The 14,284-nt window shown below is 37.7% G+C and overlaps 1 protein-coding gene across 1 annotated transcript in view; it reads left to right on the top strand.

Annotated features, from left to right (window-relative positions):
• The window catches only part of DYRK4 (dual specificity tyrosine phosphorylation regulated kinase 4), a 73,509-nt gene that overhangs the window by 13,294 nt on the left and 45,931 nt on the right, over nt 1–14,284 (top strand). The window contains exons 3-4 of the mRNA XM_043968304.1: nt 7,192–7,286; nt 13,344–13,437. Of these exons, the coding sequence (XP_043824239.1) occupies nt 7,192–7,286; nt 13,344–13,437 (189 nt within the window). The remainder of the gene's footprint in view (nt 1–7,191; nt 7,287–13,343; nt 13,438–14,284) is intronic.

Raw genomic sequence — 14,284 nt, 5'->3', positions numbered from 1 at the left:
CCATCACTGAAAGAAGAGATACATGTTCAGGGTAAAGATGAATTATTTTGTTTCCTAGCATCTAATTAGTATGTGACTGACATGAGGGCTTTAAAGGTAATAGCTAGGAAACATTCCTAGAAATGTTTTGTGACCATGGGATAAATGTATATTGCCTAATTAGGGTGTAGATGGCAGAAATAAGGATTTTGTTTTATTACAATAAGATAAAGGCAAGTCATTTCACGGGAGAGACTCTGTCTTAGATGAATGTAGCAAAGTGTAATATTCATAGGAGAGCTTAGTGCTCAGAAGTGATCTCAAGAGAACTCTTTGGTCAGGTTTGAGAAGAGACCTTGGATCTTGCATTGTCATCTGTTGTTTGAAAGAGCTGAGTAGAGGGAGTCAGGTTTTGCCTTTTCTACTCCCTGCAATGTCATGTACTGTCTCAGAGCCAAGACAAGAGAGAAGACCTTTAGGAGCTCTGCACATACATAATAAGATGGTAGATCTAGAACTAAAATGAGCCACAGAAACCATCTAATAAAACATCCTTATTTTACAAATGAGGAAACAAAGAATCAAGGAATTTATTTGTCTCAGGTAAACACAATAAATACCAGAGATAGGATTTCTCTCACACAACTTAAAAAAAATTTTTTTTGTTGTTCTAAGTTAAAAAATCACCAAGATTTTCATCCATATACAAAAGAGAGCAGAGAGTAGTGCTTTATATTAAACTGTAAGTCTCTTTACATACAAATAATTCTTTGTTTTTGGTTTTTTATTTTAAAAGTATATACTAGAGACAGCTAGGTGGAGCAGTGAATAGAGCACTGGCCCTGGATTCAGGAGGACCTGAGTTCAAATGTGGCCTCAGACACTTGACACTTACTAGCTGTGTGACCCTGGGCAAGTCACTTAACCCTCATTGCCCTGCCCCAAAAAAAGTATATACTAAATTCAGTATTTTAGTTTGAAAAGCTGTTATCTGTTTTCCTCTGAACCTCTTTTTGTTCTCTTCTGTTTCATTGATGCTCCTTTCCCTTTTCCCTTCCTCTTTTCCCCTCTTCCTTTCCCTCTTTCTCTTTCTCTTCCCTTTCTCCCTTCCTTCCTTGTTCCCCATCATTCTTCTATTCTACCTTTCCTTGACCCTACTCCCAACACAAATTTAAACCTGTCTCATAAGAAGGAAGCATAATCAAACAAAATAGATCCATATACTGACCATGTCTAAAAATGTATACCTCATTCTGCGCTTTTCTGTCAAGAGGTGGGAAACATACTTCATTCAGAGACCTCTGGAGTCATAATTGGCCATTGTATTGCTTAAAGTTCTTTACATCTTGCAACATTATTTTCCCTTACAATGTTGTTTTTATTGTTCTTCTGTTTCTGCTCACTTTACTCTGAATCAGTTCATATAAGTCTTCTCAGGTTCCTCTGAAACTGTTCCTTTCATCATTTTTTATGATGAAATAACATTCCATCATATTCACATACCCTAATTTATTCAATTATTTCCCAGTTGTTGGGCATGCACTTTGTTTCTAGATCTTTACTGCATAGGAGCAGCTAGGTGGCGCAGTGGATAAATCTTTGCTACAACAAAAAGTGTTGCTATGAATATTTTCATACATGTGAGAAACAGGTGCTGATCACCAAAGGCAACTTTGGTATGGCAAAAGCTTTTTTGTTGCATTCTCATGAGAATGGGCACCTACAGTAAAACCAATTAGTGAGTGCTAGTGCTAAGAGTGCTCAGCCTGTATCCTAAGCCCTGACTCAGTAAGTCCCTCCCCAAGTCACTATAGATTGCTAGGCTCAGGTTCACAATCTTCCCGGAAGAGTTCTAACTAAATTCTCCTTGATATGTTACCCTTCCCATCCACATACACCTTTATGCAACCCATGATGGAATATGGGGTGTAGATTTTAGGCATGGGAGGAGAAGTTAATATTCATAAGTCCATTAAGCAAGCGTAGTAGTGACTAGGGTTGAACTCTTACCTAATTTTACTAGAGCATTGGCAAGAGTCAGCTCAAACTGGTTTTTTTGTTTGTTTTTTGTGGGGCAATGAGGGTTAAGTGACTTGCCCAGGGTTACACAACTAGTGTCAAGTGTCTGAGTCTGAATTTGAACTCAGGTCCTCCTGAATCTGGGGGGCCAGTGCTTTATCTACTGCACCACCTAGCTACCCCTCAAACTGGTTTTTATCTGTTCTCCCTCTAGCCCTGAAAAACTTACTTTTCTCAAATTCTTGAGCTGACCTAGTTTACTAGATAATATTGCCTTGCTATTCCTCATATGGGCATGCTTTCCCCTAACTAAGAGTCTACTACTTTAATAGATTGTTACTGTATCTCACAATACATTTGAAATCTTTTTTTTTCTTTTATCTTTTAAGGTATTTGTCAAATAGTATTTCTGGGTCAATTAGTGTTCACAGTTTAGTGATTTTGAGGATATAGTTCCAAATTGCTTTCTAGAATAGATGGACCAATTCACAGCTCTACTAGGAGTGCATTAACGTTCTACTCTTTCAGTATGTTCATCCAATAATGATAATTTCCTAATTTGTCATTTTCATCAATCTAATGGATGTGAGAAGTTGTTAGTGGTTTAGAACATTTTTTTTCCATGTCTTTGTTTTTTGTTTTTTTGTTTTGTTTTTTGGTGAGGCAATTGGGGTTAAGTGACTTGCCCAGGGTCACACAGCTAGTAAGTATTAAGTGTATGAGGCCAGATTTGAACTCAGGTCCTCCTCACTCCAGGGCTGGTGCTCTATCCACTGCGCCACCTAGATGCCCCTCATGTCTTTGTTAATAGCTTGTTTTTCTTCATTTGAAAATTGCCCATTTGATCAATTGATCATTTATCTCTTCTGGAAGGGCTCTTGTTTTTAATATATGAATCAATTCCCTAATAATGTCTTGGATATCAGGACTTTTCTTCAGTTGACCTTTCTCCTTCTGACTTTTAGTACCATTGAATTTATGAAATAGCTTTTGAATTTTGTGAGATCAAAATTGTCCATTTCATCTACTCTGATCCTCTCTATCCCTTGTTGGGTCAAGAACACTTCCCCATCTGTAGTTCTCTATATTTCTAATTTGTTTATGATGTTGCCAGAATAAAGTCTGTATTAAAACTGATGAAAGGGGGCAGCTAGGTGGCGCAGTGGATAAAGCACCTGCCCTGGATTCAGGAGGACCTGAGTTCAAATCTGGTCTCAGATACTTGACACTTATTAGCTGTGTAACCCTGGGCAAATCATTTAACCCTCATTGCCCTGCCAAAAAACCAAACCAAAACAAACCTCCCAGGTGTATGTTTTGTTATCAGTCCAATTTTTTAATGTCAATTTTGTTAATCTTTATTTTCAGCAATCTTTGTTAAGTTGGGTTTTGTAATATGTTACTTTACTAGTTTTTTAGTTTCTGCCCAGTTTATTGTTGTTTTTTTTTAAGTGTTTAGTGAAAGAATTTTTCACCTGAATGCTTTGTTTGTATCCCAAAAGTTTTGATATTTTGTCCTTTTGTTATTTTTGATGAAATTATCTATTGGGTCTTTGAGTTGTTTTTTTATCTAAATCATTGTTTTAAAGGTCCAATTTTAGTTATAATTTTAACTATTATCATCAGCAAATCATATTTTAATATTCCTGTTTTTCTTCATTTATTTGTGCTATTTTTATACTCTAATTCATGGCCAGTTTTGCAAAGGTACCACATATACCTGAAATATGTAAACGCCTTCCTATTTCCATTAAATTAATACAAGAGATCTATTATATCTAACTTTAAAAAAAAATCTATGCATGTGTTTATCATTTTTTCTCCTGTTTATTTGTTAGATTTGTCTAGGACGGAAGTGGTTATACTAAAATCTGCAACTATTTTAATTTTTTTTTCCCTTTCTGTAATTCAATTAACTTTTCCTTTAAGTACTTAACTGCTGTTATTTGAGCTATTCATTGCTATCCACCTTTTCAGAGTTCATCTGAGGTATAGTAAATTTTACTCTGTGCTTGTATTTTTGTTCAGTGTGAAATACTTCAAGAAGGTTTCTTGAATCCAACATATTCCATTCTACTTTCTAATCCATTCTGCTATATTGTTTTATTTTATAGATATGTATATCCCATTCACATTCATAGGTATGATTATTAATTGGGTATTCCCTTCTGCCATATCTTCATACTTTTCCCTCTTTGACTTTTTCTTTCCTCATTACAAAAGGGAATGAAAGTGAAGGAATGTGATTAGCACTACTGATACATAATTTAATTAAAAATTAATTTTTTTTTAGTGAGGCAATTGGGGTTAGGTGACTTGCCCAGGGTCATACAGCTAGTAAGTGTTAAGTGTCTGAGGCCGGATTTGAACTCAGGTACTCCTGACTCCAGGGCTGGTGCTCTATCCACTGCACCACCTAGCTGCCCCCTGATACATAATTAAAGCAATCTGCTTCAAATTCACTATACCTACTCTCTTTCCCTTGCTTACATTCCAACCATTGGTTTTTATACATTTTTATGTAGCTGAAGTTTGTTTTGTTTGTGATTCTTCCAACAACTCTACCCTTTCTCTTAAACATATTTCCACCTTTTACCTATCCCTACCTGTTTCCCTTTTTGTTTTGTTTTTTGATAATAATCTTTAATTCTACAGTATAAACCAGTTTTCCATGTCCAGTTATGATTGTAATCCATAATTTTTTTTTTTTAGTGAGGCAATTGGGGTTAAATGACTTGCCCAGGGTCACACAGCCAATAAGTGTCAAGTGTCTGAGGCCGGACTTGAACTCAGGTCCTCCTGACTCCAGGGCTGGCACTCTATCCACTGCACCACCTAGATGCCCCCATAAATTTTTAAAATTTATTTTTAAAAGTGTTTATTGTCTTCTCCCAATATCCCTCCCCCTATTGAGCAATAAAAATGAAAAATGTAATCCTCACAATAAAAACATATTCTAGCAAAACATTTGATCATGTCCAAAAATATATATATATATCTCATTCTATGTTTTAAACCCATTACATCTCTAGGATTAGGTAGGTGGTGTGTTTCATTATCATTCCACTGAACTTCCACTTTTATCATTGTATTGATCAGAGTTCTAAAGTCTTTCAAAATTATTTTTCTTTATAATGTTATCATCATATAAATTGTTCTTCTCATGCTGCTCACTTTATTTATCAATTCATAAAAATGGTATGAATTTCTTCTGAAACTGTCTATTTTGTTCCTATAGTAAATTAATATTCTATCACATCCACATACCAGAATTTGTTTGTTGTTGTTCAGTCTTGTCTGTTTCTTTGGGACTCGATTTGGAGTTTTCTTGGCAAAAATACTGGAATGGTTTGCCATTTCCTTCTCCAGTTCATTTTATAGATGAGGAAACTGAGGCAAACATGGTTAATTGACCTGCTCAGGTTCACTAAGCTAGTCTGAGACAAGATTTGAACTCAGGAAGGTGAGTCTTCCTGACTCTAGGGCTGGTGCTCTATCAACTGTGCCATCTAGCACCTAGGATTTTACCCATTTTTTACCCATTCCCTGAAAAGAACTATTGTAAATATTTTTGTCCTTTCCCTCTTTCTTTGATCTCTTTGGGGTATAACTCTAGTAGTAGGTATGCCTTGGTCAAAGAGTGTGAAATTTAGTAAGTTTTGGGGAGAGTTCTCCATTGCTTTCCAGAATGTTGTAGTAATTCATACTCCATCAACAGGACATCAGTGTGCCTGTTTTCCTACAGATCTTCCAAGATTCGGCATTTTTCTCTTTTGTCATCATTGCCATTCTGATAGGTATGGGCCAGAACCTTAGAGTTGCTTTAATCTGTACATTACTCTCTGTTAGCAATTTGGAATATTGTTTCATATAATTAATAGCTTGGATGTCCTCCCCTGACCACTACTTATTCATATACTTTGACTCTTTATCGACCAGATTTTATAAATTTGATTGCCTTTCCTAGAAACTTGCTGCATGTGTGTTTATTCCCTTCTATTGCCATTCAGTAATTTACAGAGGTATATAATTTCTAATTTTTCTAAAGTTCTAATTGGGTCCTTAACTTCTTTCTTTTTTATCTTTTGGTAGATCTGTCTAGGTCTGAAAATGGTATACTAAGGCTGTCCACTATTAGAGTTTTACTATTTCTCCTTCTAAAAATTAAATTTCCTTATTATTTTTAAAATTTCTTATTTGAATGCTATACTGTTTGGTGAGTATATATTAACTGTTAATGTTGATTTGTTATCTATAGTGCCTTTAAACATAATATAATTTCTTTGCTTATCTCTTTATCATTTCTCTATTAGCATTCTATCAAATCATGAGTTTTACTCCTTTTTTTAATTCAACTGAAGCATAGTAATAAATTTTCCTCCAGCCCTTCATTTTAACTCTCAATGAATCTTTATGTGGCAACTCTGTTTCTTGTAAACAGTGTATTGAATTCTATTTTCTAATATGTTCTGCTAGCTTCATCTATTTTATTGGAGGGTTCTTTCCATTCACATTGACAATTGTTAATTTTGTATTTTCCTCTAACCAATCCTCTTGCACTTCTTTCTTTCTTTGCTTCTACTCCCACCTCCCAATGTCCTCTATTTAAATAGAAAAGGTCAAAAAGAGAGTTTACCTGAACACTTGAGATTTATAAGTGAAATGGCTTGTTTCAACTTTTTTGCAATTCTCTTCCCCTTGACTGATCTCTAATTTTTCCTTGCTTTCCTTTTTTCCTTTTTATCTCTCCTTTCTTTCTCAGACATCAGAGTTTTACTTATGACTCTTCCCTTTGTGTGTGTTTTGCCCTTGTTTATCCCAGGAGTGAGGCTTATATGATACCTATTCCTTCCACTCCTTTCCTCCGTTTATATATATTTGTCATGTACCCCAATTGTGAAACACAGTAAGTTACATAACCTTCTTTCTCACTTATTTCCTAGGGTATTCATTTCCCCCCACACCCCTTTCTTTCCTCTAAAGATCATAAGACCTAGGAAAAAAAAAAGAATACCCCTAGGACCACTATCTTCCCTCTATGATCTTTAAAGACTGGGATTTTTAAAAGACTCTTGCCTCTTTCCCCCCCCCCCCCATTAGAATATAAATACTTCAACATTGTTAAGTCCCTTTCAATTGCTCAAATGTATTTACCTTTCTAGTTTTCTCTTGATTCCTGTGTTTGCATTTCAGAATTTCTATTCAGATATGGCCTTTTCATCAGGAATGCTTGAGCCTCTATTCCATTTAAGGTACCTTTCTCCCCATAAGATGATCAGTCTCATAGGGTAAGTTATTCTTAATTGTTTATGTTTATTTTTGTAGAATTATATTATGTGATTTTCTAACTTTTATAGTTGTTACTGCTAAGCCTAATGGCTGTAACGTGAACCCTTTTTTTCTTGCCACTTACAATTTTTTTTCTTTGACTGGAAAGCTCTGGATTTTGGCTAAAATATTCCTGGGAATTTTAATTTTGTGCTTCTTTTTAGAACATCATCAGTGGGTTCTACTTTTTACTTTCCCCTCTGGTTCTAGTAAATCTGTGAAACATAGTAAACATAATAGATTTTATGAAAGATGTTGTTCAGGTGCTTTTTTTGATCATTGTGTTTAAGTAATCTGATGGGTCTTAAATTATTTCTCCTTGATCTACTTTCCAGGTCAGTTGTTTTTGATGGTATAGGTACCTTTTTTCTTGTATTTTTAGTCTTTTTATGTTCTCATCACTTTTTGTTATCTCATAGAGTCTTTGAGTTTTGATTTTATAGTACAGAATTTGGGTGAGATTTTCAATCTTCTGTCTTAAGTTATTTATTCTCCTTCCATTGCTTTCCTCTCTGACTCCATTTTCTTATTTATTTTTCTGTTGTTTAATTTCTTCCAGGTATTCTTAGTCCTTATGGCCAACCATTTCCACCTAAGATGCTGCTTGTACTTGCTGTGAATTTACTCTCTTAACCTGTGTCTACTTATTGGACATCTCTCCATCCATAATATTTGTTCTTGGCGGTCAATTTTTCAATTTGTTAATTTTTGAGATTTTCTGTCGAGGTTATGATTTCCACCTAATGCCTTCTTCAGTGGAGTAGTTAGGTGTTCTGACCTTGATTTTGCCTCCTACTGCTGGCTCTCACTTCTCTTGGTGCCTTGGGCTCAGAGTGCTAACAGCTTCAGTATCCCTGGTCAGATCTCTATTGTTAGCTGTACTATCCCCAATCAGGGTACTTCTGTCCTCCCTAGGGCTTCCCTAGTATGGTCGTGGCTACAGGCATGGAATAGGTTTTCCTATTCAAGCCACTGTCATGGGCTACTATGGTTTGATTGAGACTGTGTTGGATTTCATGTGGGATTCCTCGTGCAGCACTTGTAACTTTTTGTGCTTTTTTGTCTTAGGTTAAAGAGCTTACTAATGTATCTCTGAATTTCTTGATAATTTTTTGATAAGGAGTCCTTTGTAAATGGAATTTTTCTTACTGTTTCCTTATTTATGTTGTATATCAGCCTCCTCTTAGACATTTTCACTGTAAAGGTTATTATTCTTCTTTGCAGGGAAAACAGAGACAAAAGACCTGAAGAACTCTGCCTTATCTATGTAGTCAATTGTCATTGTTCCTTCTACCTCAAGCAAAGATCTTGTCCCTTCCTTGCTCCATTTTTTTCTACCAGTATAGATAGGGAGAACAAGAACAACAAAAAAACAAAACCCCTTCCATTGTCCTTAGCTTCCCTCACTTGCTTCAGCTCAATCTTAGCTTTAGGATTCCCCACTCTATTTTTCGTACAACTATGCCACATTCTCATAGATCTTCTCTGGTTTGGCCTTGCTCCTCCATGGGAAAGTTGGGCACCTCTGTACCCCTTCTTAATGGCTCTTTCTTTGAATGCTTTTTTTATTCTATTGCTTAAAGATATTTTATTATATATAGCTCAAAATCTTCCTCCATTTTTTCCATAAGATTTTACAAATAAGCTTATGATCTATACTGTTGTTATCTTAGCTGTGTGACCCCAGGAAAGTCAATTAACCTGTTTCCTCAGCTGTAAAATGGAAATAACAACAGTACCTTCCTGGCAAGATTACTGTGAAGATCCAATTAGATAATATTTGTCAAGTGCTTAGCATAGTACCTGGCTGTCCCTTCTCTTTTCTTTCCAGTAGCATAACAATTCGGTGAGATCCTAGAAAGTAGCCTCTGCTTTCTTGGCCATCAGAATCTACTTCATCCATTACTTATATGTACTGGGGGGGGGGGGACTCCAGATTCCTCAGATCTGCGTCTATATGTGAAAAGCCCAGGAATAGGGTTAGATAGATACCAGAGATAAAGACCTTGGCCCTTGTGCTTAGCTTGTTTCTATGCCTATTTCTCCATCCACTATTGGAATGGAAGCATAGAAGTTAAGTTAGAGTTTGAAAACTGAAGAATGAAAATTCCAGAGTTCTGGGTAATTATTAGACAAAACAATTATTACTTGACTTATAATAGCCTCCCCTTCAAAAATTGAAAAATGTTATATGCATGGAATAGCTATTATAAACTGAAGTCTCTGACCAAGGGATTTAATACCTTCCCCAGGAAGAAGTGTCCAAAAAAAAGATTAGGTCTAATATCACTAGCTAGTCTAGAAAAACCCTACTTTTTGATCTAAAGAGACACACATGGGGTTTAGAATTATCTGCTAGGGGGCAGCTAGGTGGCACAGTGGATAAAGCACTGGCCCTGGATTCAGGAGGACCTGAGTTCAAATCCGGCCTCAAACACTTGACACTTACTAGCTGTGTGACCCTGGGCAAGTCACTTAACCCTCATTGCCCTGCAAACAAACAAACAAACAAAAACCCAACAAGAATTATCTTCTAGAAGATGATAAGCTCTCTAAGACTCTGAGAGAATAAGATTGGAGAAACTTTCTGCTACTTGTAGGTCAAGGATTTTTCTGACTTATTTTAAGAGACAGGGATTGGAATTGTGGTTTCAGAGTAGAGGGAGCTCCCATGTATTGAGTATTCAGAGAGGACTAACACTTTTATGGTGTGAGGGCTTGCTGAGCCCTTTTCAGGGCTGTTCATCCACCTTTGGTGTCTAGCTATCACCTAACTTTCACCTGTGGCACCAACAAGCTGTAGCATGCACAATAGCCACACCCTGATAAAACTGTCTCAGCAGACAGGCTAAACCAGATTAAGGGTAACAGACAGGCCTCAAAGCATCTATCAAAGCAGCATGTTAATTGATGATCCTATATCAATCAAAAAGCAATAGCTCTCTAATCCCCACATCCACAGACTGACTTGGTACCCCAATTAATGGTCACCTGGAGGTCTAAGGAGGAGAATTCCCTTAGTTTGACCAATTAGCTATGGGGTTGGGGAAAGGCCATATGCATGCTGAACTATTCCAGGTACCTGACCAGGAAGTAGCCACCTCCCTCCTTGAGAGGGTTAACTTGGGAATTGTCGATGCATTCTTGCCTCATTTTTATCCTGTAATCAAATTCGTCTGTCCCGGTGGTACAGGTTTCCTGGTCCTGAAAAAGATGGGTAGGAGGTGGATTTCCAAATTTCTGTAGTCAATTCATGTCTGTTCCCTATTCTCCCTTCACTCTAGCAGATCTGTGCTTTACTGAGGATATTCAAGTTATTCGAGTGATTAAATCCCCCATTTTATACTACTTCCATGAGGACTGCTTCCCAGATGGGGGTTGGGTACTGTCTCCTAAGCCTGTATTTAGCTGCGGCCAGTTGTTATGCCTTTTCAAGAACCCCCAAGTCATCAAAGTTTCTTCTCAATAAAGCAGCATAGATTATTGCTACCATCAAACAAATCATTCAAAGGTTCCATTTCTGTATTGATTAGGTATGCCTCTAGAGACTGTCCCTATCAGTACACACAGGTATAGTGGATAGAGTGCTGGATATGGAGTCAGGAAGATATGGGTTCAAGTCCTGTTTTAGACACATTAGCTTTGTGACCCTGGGTAAGTCATTTTAACCTCTCTGGGCCTCAGTTTCCTCCTATGTATAATTAAGGGGGTTGGACTTGATAACCTCTATCATCTATTCCAGCTCTAAATTTTGGATTTTATGGGGAACTGAGTCTCATTTCTAATCACATTCACTTCACACCATCTTGGCATTCATAGACAGTGCTTCTCCTCATTTCTGCAAACATCACTCAGATATCTATCCCAAAGTCTTGCCTCTTTTCATAGCTTTGCAGATCCCTAATCCAATTTACTTCTTGGGGTGAGACTAGAAGTTCTTTTTGTTGTCCACTAAGATACCATTCTTTGCATGTATATCATTGCCATCCTTTGTTCACTTTGTGGTTAAGTGATCTTAGGTTCTGCTGATTCCAGAATTCTATAGTCCTTCTTGTGGCTATCCCTTTCTGTAGTGTTCTTCCTGCAGGTATCTGATATAGCTCATTTGTTTGCTTCAAGGAAAAAGAATCTCTATTGCTCCTTGAATTCTCATATAGGAAAGCCCTTTATGCTTGAGAGAGAACATTTGTAATTAAACATTTTCCAAAATAAAACTGGAAAACTTATTGTAAATTCCCTTGAGAGGCCCCCTCATTATACCCTGAAACTAGTCTGGTCCCTTTTCTGGATTTTCTCAGCCCAGCTCTTTATAAGTATTTAACACTTCTCCCTCCAACTTTAGCCAACCTAACGCAGTTCAATGCATCTGTGTTATACATTGTTCTATTTGATTCTGCAGTATTCTAACTCTGAAGCAGAGAACATGGTTTTGCCTACACTCCCTTTTTCCTCTCCTTTATGTTTTTAATATCCCTACTGACACAAGGGGGAATGTGTCAATGTCATATGTAATGTGATACAGAACTTGCTTTATGTACAGCCTTTCAGTCTAGGGCATGTATTCTTAGTGACATCCTCTCTCTCTCTCTTTTTTTTTTTTTTTTGTGAGGCAGTTGGGGTTAAGTGACTTGCCCAGGGTCACACAGCTAGTAAGTGTCAAGTGTTTTGAGGTTGGATTTGAACTCAGGACCTCCTGAATCCAAGTCTGGTGCTTTAACCACCGCGCCACCTAGCTGCCCCTTGATATCCTCTCTCAAAGATGAATAGTATACCGAACCTCTAATCCCTTGTGACATATATATATATTATATATATGTATGTATGTATATGTATATGTGTATATATATGTGTATGTGTGTATATACACACACACACACACACACACATATATAATGGAAGAGAAAGACGTCATTGACTTATTCAGCAAGCAAACTAATGGCTATTAGGGGTAGCTTTGTTGTCTTCCATCTTTCTTCTGCCAATTTCTTATTGCAATGGCCCACAGATACAGGGAACTCAAAGATCTTAAAGTGCTTGGAAACAATCATCAGAACTGCTAGAATTGATACTAAGCCCATCATATTTGCAATGATTCATCTTCTTGTCCCATTCCATTCCATCAAATCCATTAGGGCCTGACCTGGAGGGCTATAGCACCTGCTAGGAGAGGTGATGGATCATTGCAAATGTCATGGAAATTACATGACTTACTTAAGGTCATATGACTAGTATCAGAGCAGGGATTTGAACCTAGGTTTTTTGATACCAAGTCAGTGACATATAAAGCTTCATAAAGCAATTTGACTATTCAAAATGTCTAAACTTACAGGAGGTCCCCCACTCAACTCCCTTGGATTCTAGTATCTATGGGAAATGAACAAAGTACAATGAAAAATACACAGTAATTGCAACCTAGATCCAGCTTGGTTGTGTTCTTTTTCTGCATCTCTAGGCATTTCAGCTGCCCAAATAGCCCCTTTCTGAATACAGAGGCTGGAAAGAGGGGAGTGGGAGGTAGGGTTCTAAAAACTGCTGACTTTTTTTTTTTTTTAGTGAGGCAATTGGGGTTAAGTGACTTGCCCAGGGTCACACAGCTAGTAAGTGTCAAGTGTCTGAGGCCAGATTTGAACTCAGGTCCTCCTGACTCCAGGGCCGGTGCTCTATCCACTGCGCCACCTAGCTGCCCCATGAAACTGCTGACTTTGAAACCAAAAGAATATGGAATCTTTTTGGCTTAAATGCTATTTCCTGGATACCTCTTCCTTCTGTTCTCCTCTTGGTAGGGTCAGTGTTTTGGATTAAAGGTTTTCAGAGTCTTCCCTCCACTGGTGTTTTATCTTCCCACCCAAAGAGAACGGAAAGAAGAGAAAGAACACATTCCCTTTCTCTTCAGTCCCCTCCTCCAGGTTTCCTTTGTATTAGCCCTGAATCCTAGGAATTATTTGGCCCAGGGCTTATGTTTTCATTGAGAATGTTTTTAATTCATTCTTTTTCTTGACCCCCCTGACTTCCTGTAGGACAAAAATGAATGCTAAAAAACTAGGAAAACGAAGTACAACGTCTTTTCCCATTCTGAAAACAAGAAAGAAACATAACTTCACTTCTATAAGGGTAAGAAGCCTCTGTTTTCAGCCAAAGGCCAGAGTGCGGATGGGGTAAAAGAGGAGAGAGGAACACTTCGACTAAATAGTGATCACTGGGTCATAAACCCATAAGTTTTTTTGTTTGTTTGTTTTGTTTTGTTTTTGCGGGGCAATGGGGGTTAAGTGACTTGCCCAGGGTCACACAGCTAGTAAGTGTCAAGTGTCTGAGGCCGAATTTGAACTCAGGTACTCCTGACTCCAGGGCCAGTACTTTATCCACTGCGCCACCTAGCCTCCCCAACCCATAAGTTTTTTGTTTTTGTTTTTGTTTTTAGTGAGGCAATTGGGGTTAAGTGACTTGCCTAGGGTCACATAGCTAGTAAGTGTTAAGTGTCTGAGGCCGGATTTGAACTCAGGTACTCCTGACTCCAGGGACAGTACTTTATCCACTGCGCCACCTAGCCTCCCCAACCCATAAGTTTTTTGTTTTTGTTTTTGTTTTTAGTGAGGCAATTGGGGTTAAGTGACTTGCCTAGGGTCACACAGCTAGTAAGTGTTAAGTGTCTGAGGCCGGATTTGAACTCAGGTACTCCTGACTCCAGGGCCGGTGCTCTATCCACTGTGCCATCTAGCTGCCCCCAACCCATAAGTTTTAATGAAGGGAAGTTTAAGGAATGGAAGGGGCCAGGACTAGAGCAAGGGTTTTCCATGGTGGGTCTTGTTCAATTATCCCTTTTGGCCCTGATGTGTTGAGGTTCACCATTAGAGTTGAGACAGGGAGAGGTAAAAATTCAGGGGTTTGACTTCTTGATTTGGGATTTTTCAGAGCTCCCAAACTTCCTTAACCTATCCCATGAGCCCATGTTTCTGGATTT

Source organism: Dromiciops gliroides, chromosome 5 (assembly GCF_019393635.1).
Source record: "Dromiciops gliroides isolate mDroGli1 chromosome 5, mDroGli1.pri, whole genome shotgun sequence".
Lineage (NCBI taxonomy): Eukaryota > Metazoa > Chordata > Mammalia > Microbiotheria > Microbiotheriidae > Dromiciops > Dromiciops gliroides.
This window is presented reverse-complemented; position numbering and strand designations above follow the sequence as displayed.